General features: G+C 48.4%; 1 protein-coding gene across 1 annotated transcript in view; it reads right to left on the minus strand.

The window, feature by feature from the left end:
- The window catches only part of SDC2 (syndecan 2), a 61,551-nt gene extending 56,762 nt beyond the window's left edge, over nt 1–4,789 (minus strand). The window contains exon 1 of the mRNA XM_030497281.1: nt 4,353–4,789. Coding sequence (XP_030353141.1) covers nt 4,353–4,412 — 60 coding nt within the window. The 5' untranslated portion in view covers nt 4,413–4,789. The remainder of the gene's footprint in view (nt 1–4,352) is intronic.
- Between the last annotated feature and the right edge of the window lie 6,533 nt (nt 4,790–11,322).

The raw sequence follows: 11,322 nt of genomic DNA on the forward strand, positions 1-11,322 counted from the left end.
CGGCAAATGACTGGCTGCTCTGCAGGGAGCTCAGCTGCTGCAGGGAGGAATGAACTCTTCTCCAAACTCAGGACTCCTGGCCAAAACACTACATTCCCCACTGAGGATGGCAGGTATCTCTCCACCATCTTCCCTGGAGGCATTAGATCATGGCTCTTTCTTTGACATGGGACTGTTTAGAACTCGCACCTCTGCTGGCCAAGAAATTAGGCTTGACCTCTGCTAGTGAAGAAATTAGGCCTCAATATGGTCATCCTGAGATTACGCTTAAGATTACGACCACAGAGACTTAGATCCATCAAAACTTCAAGCAAACCCAAGGCTTATGTCTCATTCTCCAAAGTCTACCATCTTTATTCCATTAGCTGCAGCAATTGCCTCAAACATACCACAGAAGTATCATCTGCCCAAGAACCACAATCCCAGTACCCGACTTCAAACCCCAAGATATTTGCCCTGACTTGTTCCAGAAGATGACGCTCTCATCTACTTCCTTGATAAGGATCTAGAAAAAAATGCAGAGAAAACATCTCTGCACTTTGGGCCTGAATATTAAGTCAGTTCCAGTGCAGACCTTGGGGCTAAGATATTAAAAAGAGAAAATGTTTCAGTGTTTGATCTTGGGACAAGAATCATCTGTTCTTTAATTTTTAAAAGATAAGCTAACCCAGGAGGGAAACCTATTCCCAGAAAGTGGCTCCTGAGAACATCCAGCTAAAGGGTGGCTTCATTGCAGCACCAGAATTGTAATTCCCAAAACTGGGGGCAAAACCTGAATTTCCAGTGCACAGCAGTGCAGGCAGCTGTTGGATTGGAGCATCCAGATGTTCAGCCAGAGCAAAGGAAGCAGCCATGGCAGATGCTGCTGCCTGATTCCAGGTGCTGCCAAGCCACAAAAAGCAATGGATGGATATTTATTAATTCTACAGTGAGAAGAAAAAGCTCACGTGAGCTGGGGAAGGGTGGAAATAAATCAAGACTAAAAAAGCTTCCTACCTTTCTTTGGAACTTGGCAATGCAGATTTAACACGCTTAGGAGAGACATGCATGGCATATCGATCTGAAATGCCACCTATCTCTCCAAACCTTCTTCTCTGTTCTCCTCTAATTACTATCTCCAAAGTCTAGCTGTCTTTTTCAAAAAAGCCAACATTCCTCCTCTCCAACACACTATCAATTTTCCAAATTTGAAAAGCAAAATAACCATTAAAAACAAATACAGGAAAATTACAGCATCGTGCTCCTAAAATACTAAATACTCCTGAAAAATATACCAAATATTGCCCTTGGATCATCCTTCAATAACTACATTTATGTCAACAAATCAGTGCTCAGATGCTTGCAGAAGAAACAGAAAGACCACCCAGTTGATGTTAATGCCCCAGTGCTCTATTTTACTGAAAGCCTAAAAACCAACACCCCACCATATATTGCTGACATGAAGCAAAGTCTCCAGACTCCAGAACCCTCCCAAGGAGAGCCACGATTAACCTTCTGTTAGGAGAGCAGCACTTCAGCACTGCGGTATGCAGCACAACCTGTCAGCCAGCAAAGTTTCCCAACATGCGCTTGGGCTTGCGGGGAAGATCAGACCATCGCACAAGCTCTGGAAAACCATTCGTCTCACTGCTGCAAACCGGGATGAAACAGAAAGGTTTATCAGCCTCTTCCGAATGGGAGCTGACAAGTACAGTTAGATACTTGGCGCTGCTCTCTGGTGCTACTAAAATCAGCAATCGCTGACTCCCACCACCTCCAGGACCGGACCCAACCTTTTAAAAGGCACATCAAGCTTCTTGCTTACAGAGTTTGCCTTTTCTTTCCAGCGGTTTCATATCACTCTCTTTCCCTCTCCTAAAAGCAAACCAGGAAACTTTAAAGGTAGCTAAAAAGCACATTTTTTGCCAGTCAGACAAGCCTGGGTGACTCCCCCATGTCCTTCCAGGCCTGCCAGGGTTACTGGACCCCACTCGACTCTGATGTCTCACTGCACACTGTTCTGATGGCAGCAAACCACCCCACAAACCCTGGCTGTGATCCACCAGCTTTGATGTGGGCAATGTTGGCATGCCCACATCACGATGCACAGGTTGGCATGAGCAGGTTGGGCTCCCCCTCACCCTCTGCACCCCAAACATGTCCCCAAACACTGGCTCCCCCAGGGGAGCTGGCACAGAACAGCAGAGAGCATCTGCTGTGCCCCCGCACCTCAGCATACACCTCAGAACATGCATCCAGCATGGACAAACCACTCCCAGGTTCGGCGGTGGTCTCATGTCCAGTACATTTTTGACACAGCTCTGACGTCTACATGGCCCACCCCAGTAAAGAGGTTTGTTGGTTACATGAAATAAACACAGGGAACTCACTGCTTCAGGAAACAAAATCTCCTGCTGCCCCACCCTCCCCTCCTTAAAAAACTCCTGGATAATTTACTTCATCAGAAATGAGATTTCTACCTTACAGCTTTGCCTAGATAATAACAACTACAATAAACAGCAGAATCAAAGGGGAAGAAATTTAGAGCTAAACCACTTGAGAGTGCTCTGGAGAGCTAGCAGGGTTTTTTAAGCATCCAAATAAAATTCCTCTTATGACCAGGACAGCCTTCTGCAGTGACAACAGATTTGGTATCTATCTTTTCCCAGAGATCAGTCTACAGAATTCTACCTTAAGGGATCATGTAGCTGCTGCCAGACATAGTGAGAGGAGAAAAAGGGGGGGAAGATGAGGGAAGAAAAAGAAAAAATAACAACCTCCCTTTGCTTTTCCAGTCTCTCCACAACTTTCTGGTAGCAGGGAGGGCGCTGCACCAAGACCAGGCTTTCTGCCCCCGCCTCGCTCTCCCCCTACCCCCCGAACCGCCTGACAAGCCGCCTCACGCAGCCGCAGCGTGTTCATCCTAAGGCAAAAACCCATCAAACTTAATACTTTACTAATTACCGTGGCAGTTTAATAGTTACTACACCATCAGAGAGCTTCGTAATAACAGCATTTCTATAAAATTAAAGTATATTGTCCCTCATTAGCCAAGGGTGTTTCTGCAGTGCTGTTATACTTCGTGGAAACGGGACTCGGTGTTCTACACAACCCTTTTTTAATTAGTTCTTAAGAAAAGCGTTTTGCAATTGTATCCTTAGAAATCCCTAATGATGAGCCAGATTTCATGAAGGCTGTGACTGGGCTAATTTATACAACAGCTAGACAACTTCAAAAGTTAGCCCAAGCTAGTGACATTATTTAGTTCACTGGAGCGGCTCATTTTAATTGGATTAAATTGTCATTTTTTTTAATTTCATACTGAAACCTCAATTTATTATTTCCTAATATTTGCCCAAACACTCCAACAGTGTCATTTGCATGCCCCCTTTCTCTCAGAACAATCTCACATCCACCGATGGAAAAGGCTAAACCCCTCTGCCCGGCCGTCACCGGCTCCGTGCCGCGGAAGGGTGGGAGCGCTTCGCCGAGAGTGGCTCTTCCAGAGGTACAAATCCCGGCAACCGAGTTAATTGCATTAAGCGCAGGGCCTTGCTTAGCAAATACACTTGTGGCTCAGAAAAAGTGTAAACAGCGGCATTATCCCGAGCATCTCGTAGCAAGTCCGCAAGGAAAGGGCTGGCGGGGCCGCCGGCCGGGACAGGCGGCTGGCGGGAGGCGCGCAGCGCTGCGCACCCGCGCAAGTAGAGGCGCAGCAGCGCTGCGTACACGAAGCTTTTGGGGGGTCCTGCGCCTCGCAACCAAGAGTCGTTACTGATTTTTCCCCCTCATATTAGCAGCCGTCCGGAGAGGGCTGACTTTGCAAGGAGACGCTCCCGCCTCGCTGCCCGCGGAGCCAGGGAAGGCGCGTTGCCCTCGGGCTGCTGCTCCCAGCGCCGGGCCGAGCACGGAGCCCCCGCGGGACGCAGCGCCCCGAGGGCTCTGGGACCCGACCCCGCAGCGCCGCCGCCGCCCTTCGGGCGCCCCACGGCCGCCGAGTCCCCCCTTCATGCCCCTCGCTCAGGGGCGGCAGGGAAAGAAGCACCGGGGGGGCTCCGGGACCGGCAGGCGGACGGGCCGTCGCGGCAAACTTGGGCTGAGGTTCGCTGGAGGGCGACAGGGCGCTCCGCTCCGCTTCGTTTGGGGGGGATCTCTTTTTCCTTTTGGAGGAGGGGTCTGCTCCTTGCAGAGCCCTCAGCTATCAACAGATGCCCCCTGAACTAGCCCGCTACCCAGCGGGCGGCAACGCCGCGGGCAGGGCCAGGGCTGAGCGCTCCGCGCCCGGAGACGGAGCCGAAGCGGCTGCCCGCGTCCCTATCCCGTCCCTCCGCGCTTCGCGGGGCCGCCTCCCTCCTCTCCGCCCCGGCACTCACCGGCTGCCCGGAGGCGCAGGCCACGAAGCTGACGGTGAGCGCTAGCCACACGCCCCGCATTATTCCCGCGGAGCCGAAGCGGCGGCCGCCTGGGGCCGGGCACAAAGGAGAAACCGGGGGGCGCCGGCGCTCGGCAGCGCCCGGGGGGGCGCGGGGCAGGGCCGCGGGCGCCCTCCGGCCCGCCGCGCTCCTTCCGCTCCGCGGTCCGCTCCGGCGCTGCCCGGCGGGCCCGATGCTGCGCGGCGCTAGGGCGCCCGGCTTGCAGGCTGCGCGCTGCCGGCTCCGCCGCCTTCCGTCCGCCCCGAGTGCGCGGCGGCGGCGGCGCGGCTCTCAGTTAAACCCCGCAGAAATTCCTGCAGGATTACAACACAGATTGGCAGCTCCCCCAGCCAGTGGAAGGAGGCGGCGCGCCGCTGCCGCCGGCTCTCGCCCCTCGCAAATTCAAGCAACTTTCCCCCCCCAACCCCTCCTCCTTCTCCGCCCCGGTCTCCCCTCTCTCGTCCTCCCCCCCAGTGGAAAACATGAGCAGCGCCGTGGGCCGACCGAGCGAGGGCTGGCCCGGTATAAAAGAGGGGCCGTGGAAAGGCTCCCTCTTTTCAAGGGAAATCTTGGCCGCTGGCGCGTATTTTCAGCGTTGGATTTCGCATCCCTGCTCCGCGCCACCCTCCCGAGTCAGCCCGGGTGGCAGCCTCCGGTGTCGGAAAAAACAGGACTGAGGGGTTAAAAATCTCGGGGAGAGGGGATATCCCAAAATGCCAGCCCATTGTGGATCCCCTCTTGGCTTTCTGCCCCAAGATTCTTTTTGCTTTTAACTTTTCTCCCTCGACAAGAAGCTTAGAAACTTTTAGGGGTGAGGGGGTGGCAAGTAAGAGAGACAGCTACAATTTGCACCCAGTTACAGGGATCCAGGAGCTTCAAAATAAATATTGCAGGAATTGACAGCACCAAGAATGTGTGCTCCAGAAGTCAAAACAAGAAGTCTTGCTGTGACTAGTCCGTGGTATTTCTCAACTGGGGAAAATGGTGGTATTGCAAAGCTTAGGAGCCTCAGTCTGATCCACTTGCCTATGCCAGCATGTTTCCACCACTGACTGTGTCCATATATTACATCAGTCATTGGACACGGGAAAGGAGCAATAACCAGGAAAGCAAAATATATCAGTCTCACTTGCAAACTACCACTTATGATTTAATTCAGAAGGCTGCAGGCAGCGTTTTATAGCTGCATCAAATGGTTGCAAGGTCTGCAATGATCTCTTGTTTTAGCAAAACCTATCCCCCTTAGAGGACCTCTGCCCTGGAGGGGGCAAAAAGGGCCCAGGGAGATTGCCTGGACAGATTATCCTGGGCAGATGTTTTTCCATGCCCTTTACCTTGCTTGCCCTGCACTTTGTGGAGTGCTTTGGCTGATGGGTGGTGTTGAGATCCCAACTGCTTTACTTCCCACTCCGTTTGCCTTCCTATCAAAACCAGAACACCATGTAAGAAAATGAAATGCAGTTAATTTGCACAAGCAATCCTCTCACCCCACTCATCACTTTCCCAACCTCTCGTAGGCAAATAGGCATCCATGGAAATGCCTGTGCGGTGTGCTGGGAAGCGGCAGGACCCTTGTCCCAGAGGGGTAGGTGGCCATGCCTGAAGTGCTCTTGCTGCACATGACCCAATCCCAGGAACATGATACCTCTCAACAGTTACCACACTTGCTATTTCTAGATCCACTTTCCGGACATGCCGTGTCATTGATTTTTTAGGCTGCATTCCCTGCTGAAATCTTACAGATTTTCAGTGGTCTGCTCCTCGTGGGAGTCACGCACAGATTGTTTAATATATTGCTTATATTAAACAGATTGTTTAATGTAATCCTTCTCCTTCAAAGTATCTTGCAAATACTTAGGACCCAACTCTGTGTATCCTCTTCCTTGGTAGGCAGCAGGACTGCAATCCAGCTAAACAACAATTTCAGTGCTGTTTGATGTGGGTGAGTGAAGTGCAGTGAACAAAAGGGAGGAAGACTCCAGTTGGGCCAAATCTGTAGGACCTCACATTGGCATGGGGTCTTACAGGCACCCCCATCTGCACGGGTGGGAGAGATAAAGAGGTTGCAACTTGCCCCAAGTCAAAGCGGAAACCAGAAGTAGCATTCCATGTGCTGGCAGGATACTTAACAGCAGGAAAGCAGAACGCCACATTAGAAGCAAATAACATAAAAGAGCGATTGTGAAGACAGAGAAGCTGAGTACAGGAAGCATCCTAAGGGTTGCCAGATACCGAGGGGCAGGTGATTTACTACAGTAGCATGTGTTTTTAGCATTCAGACTTTTCGGGCATGTCTTTAACAAACAAAGCAAGCTCACGCTTTCTTGCATGTTACAATCCATGATTATCAGGGATTTTTAGTGTGAGCGTGATGAGACACTGGAACAAGTTGCCCAGAGAAGCTGAGGCTGCCCCATACCTGGCAGTGTTCAAGGCCAGGTTGGATGTGGCTTGGAGCAACCTGGTCTAGTGGAAGGTGTCCCTGCCCATGGCAATGGGGTTGGAACCAGGTGATCTTCAAGGTCCCTTCCAATCCAAACCGTTCTGTGATTCTGTGATCCTATGATCTATGTACTCAGTAGAATCTGCCAAAGACCAATATCATCTGCAATCAGTGAGAGGAAGGCCTTCCTCAGGCAAAGAGAACAGCAGCTAAGGGGCCTTTCATGGACCACAAGTGTCCATATGCGCAGTGCCCATTGGAGGACTCGGGGCTAAGACCTGGAAAACTTCCAAATGCCTGCACACATTCTTAAACCTGGGGTGGGGAGGCAATTTCTGATGTCAAGCACAAAGCTAAGCACATGTACTAATACTAGAAGGAGAAGAACTGAGGACCAGAAATCAAATGGATTATTTGGAAGGATAGAAATGAGCATGAGGAGGAAAGAAAAGAAAAGAAATAACCCTTGTAGGTCACAGAAATAGCAAAAGATTGTCTTGGGACCTACTTGTTGCCTTCCCACACTCCTGAGCCCTCTGGCTGGAAGCAACATACTGAGGTAGGAGCATTTCCATGCATGGTCCTACAGAGGATAGCTGTTCTACTTCATCACAGCCAAGTGGTTTGGCACCTGCTCCTCTTGTCACCCTGATTTTATAGGGACAGAAGCAAGTGGAAAGCCCAGCATGAAACCAAATGTTTTTAACCCAGAGGAATTATGTAATAAGAACTGCAATGAGAGGGTAATCAGAGCCAGGCAACGAGACAGAGCTGCCAAAAGAAAGCTGCAGGCCAGGGCATTCCTGATGCAGACTGTCAGGCAGCGACCACTGCTCTGCCTTTGTGCCACCCCAAGCCCCCTCACCTCTCCAACAGTCCAATGCTGAATCACACAAGGCTGGAATGGCATTAAGGTGGGATTAAGGGACAAACTGCACCAAAAAGGCCCTTTTTTTACAAACTGTTATATGCTGGAAGGATGTGAGAGGACCTCCCATGTAGCATGTGCAATGTGGTTTTCAACTAAAAATAGCTAACCATAACCCAAATGGACACCAAATTTGAAAATTCACCTGTGGGTCTCTCCTAAGGGAAAAGAAACCTTCTGGATTTGGAGGCTGTGTTCCCAGCTCTGGCTCATTTGCACTATGCAGGCAAAGCACTGAATGACTTCACACAAATGCAAACATTTCCAAAACTAGGAGTGCCAGAGAGCACAGACAGGGTGTTGAAGGACCCTTTTAGTGGGATGTGCCATGGAGTTACCGGAATTTTAGGGAAAAGTCATGGTTAGAAAGAGACAGCAGCTGTGCAAAAAACAAGTTTGGAAACCTTAGAAAAAAGATTTCAAGCCTGTAGCTGCCAAAGCACTGTTAAAGATAAGTGTGATTGATTAACAAGTTCCTGAGTGCTTCCCAAGCATTCATTTCTGCATGGCCAAGTCCACCAGGTGACTCGCACACCCAGCAGGGCTAAGGAAAGAGGTCTACATGGGCAGGAGAGCTCCTGATCATGCCATTTCTCCATTAAGATTTGGCCAATAACCCAAGGCATGATTGAGAACGCTTGGCCCACAACATCAGCCAACACAGCAAAACTCTGAGCCTCATGCTGCAGCCAAGTGGGTGATGAGGTGGTGTTGGCTGGAGCTGATGTTTGTTGTATAAATGATTGGTATACGTATTTGTTCCCATAATGGGATAGCCTTGGCATCACGTTCAAAGGTCATAAGAGGTGGCAATTTTTCCCAAATAACTTATTCACAGAGGAGCAGAATCTGTGAAAAGGAAGAAAGCAGCTGACGTTAAATCTGGTTGAACCCATGCTGGCAATGGTCTGAAATAAACTTGTTAAAATATGTCAGTAGGAGAGTTCAGAGTGAGATTTATTACTGCATCCCCAAACTCCCAAATTCTGTGCTTCTAATTTAAGAATAATAGAACTACCCATCTTTTCTACAAAAATATCTCAGTAAATATTTGCAAGTGCAGTCGTCTTAATTTCTGTATTATAATATGAAGTCAGGGATATGGTAGGCTGGGACTGCTGCTTGTAGGACCATTGAACCACAGGAGAAGTGGCAGCAATTTTTGGTAACGCATCAGTGAATGGTTCTTTTCTGCGACAGTTTTTAAAAGTGTAATTATATGAACATGCATCCTTCTTCAACAGGCTCTTGTTCCAAGGGTACCTATTCTAAGCATCCCCAAAATACCCTGGGACACATTTGTTTCTTTGATTCAAAGAACTCTCCTGCTGTGCAGCTTCTGAAGCATACACTTATGCAGGGTATTTATTTTTTAATCCATCTATCTGTTTATTTTGGTTTGATATGAAAAACAAAATATGTCTGCACAGAACTGGGTGCTCCCTGATTGCTAAAACAGCAGCATGGCAGGAGCTAAGGGCACCATGAAGCAACCAGTGCTTGTTGTGTCTGCTGTGACATGGCCAGGGCCACGCATTTGGACTGTATGTGGTTTATAAGGTGGTTTATAATGTTGGGCTCTGCATGAATGCAACAAAAAGTCTGAACTTGGCCTGCAACTCAGCTGGGAAACAACTGACAACAGAAAACTTGCAGCAAAGAAAACCTTTTTGTTCATTTTCTGTGGAAAAGTGGTGGTAGTGAGGCCTAATGAAAAGAAAAGGCTAGAATTACAGGCAGAGCACATGCAGCAGCCTCCTAAGAGGTGGTGGGTGGAGTGAAGCAGTCCAGGAGCAGCCTGAAAATGGAGCTGGTTTGTGTTTGTCATTGTTCAATAATAGGAGCATCAATGCAAAGATAGAGAATGGTAAACACAGGCTGGAGGCTTCACTCAAGCGATGGCTGCTGGGGGGACATGCTCAGGTGGAGCAGGCAGGCGGGATCAGCAGTAATCTCCTACTCAGTGAGAAGGTGTTAGCCAGCTTTCCAGAAGAGTTACGTTCAGAAAGTCATGACCCCTGCCTAGAGGGGGACATCAGAACCAGTCATTCATCCACGTTCAAAGATGGCCTTTACACCTGGCATTAAAGTCTGGCTTTGGCAGCGCTCCTAGAGCAGGTCTCATCCCTGCTATTCAGCAAATCACTGAAGCTTTTAAATGTAAAATATGTGCCTCCAGTGCCTTGCTGATTCGAGGCTCTCTTTTCCAGGAGAGGTGCCTACCAAGTACCATAAGCAAAGCAAATAACACAATACTGACAGCTAAGACCACCAAAAAATCATGAAACTTGGCCAAAGAAACATTACGCTCCCAGCTTTGGCTCTGGATGTTAACTGCCCTGAGAAATCCAGTGTCACTTTGTGCTGACCTCCTGAACAGGGTAAAATTTACCACTCTGACATTTTAGCCAAGGCTATTACACTTGCTTTCTTTTTATTAGGACAAAATGTACCTTTAAAATAGAAAAGATAATTCTTTATCTCTGAAAGTTTCATTTAGAACCATGGCTCAATATTTGCCTGAGACATTTGCATACCTGGAAGTGTCTCATACGTGATGATCACTGCAAATGAAATGCATTGTTGATTTAGTTTATTATCCCAAAAGATGATATCGTGGTTAAGGTTTGTATGCAGTACATCAGGAGAAAAATACGGAAGGGTTGAATTGAAATAGATTTTAATTCTGCCAGGTATACTGCTGAAGTTAATGAAAGTCAGTTAGACGTACATTTGGCTGCTGTTGCTAACTGAATAATACAAGTAATAACAGAGGCATCCATTCAATTCTTGATGAACATGAGTAATTTCCATTATCTTAAAATGAGTAGGAGTTATGAATTATAGGTACAGAGATTGCCCAACCCTTTTTCATTATTATATCTTGTTGTCAGTTGCTTATACATTTGCCAAAGTTTAATGCATCAAGCTGAAATTTCCTACGCTGAGTATCAGCCTCCGGCTGACTTTATTTGTTTTGGTTTATTTTTGTTTTGCAGGTTCTATCAAGACCAGTGCATCTGTGTCCAAGAGCAAGGTTAGGATAAAGTATGTTGTTTTGTCTATGGTAAGCCAAATTCCTTCAAACATTTATCTGAGAAGTTTTACTTCCATGCATGGAAGCAAAGAGCAAAAGTTAGGCAAAAGGAGTCAATCAAACACCAGAAATTTGCTTTTCAACACACTTGGGAAGTTATTCCCAAATTTGGACCATGTCTAAACATTACCGTCTTTGCAGTTTGTATATGCTCGGTAGAGACTTGTAAAATTCTGACGTCTAAAAATCCCATCTAAGCAGGGCATGTTCCAGCTCAGAGCCACAGAAATCTCCCTGTGGTTGGTCTTCAAATAAAAGGGCTGGCTGTAGATTTCCTCTCGGCACTTGTGAGACAAGGTCTGCTGTGTTTGCCTACGCAGTGAGGGACAAGAGAACGGAATTTGATTTACTTGTGGAGAAATAAAGAGCGGGGCAGTGGTGGTAAGAGTTGTAGAGTGAGGAGGAAGTGGGGCGATGTGGGAGGGAGCAGCACGGTGGGAGGACAAGAGCAAGGGTGGTGGAA

This window comes from Strigops habroptila, chromosome 1 (assembly GCF_004027225.2).
Source record: "Strigops habroptila isolate Jane chromosome 1, bStrHab1.2.pri, whole genome shotgun sequence".
In the NCBI taxonomy this organism is placed as follows: domain Eukaryota; kingdom Metazoa; phylum Chordata; class Aves; order Psittaciformes; family Psittacidae; genus Strigops; species Strigops habroptila.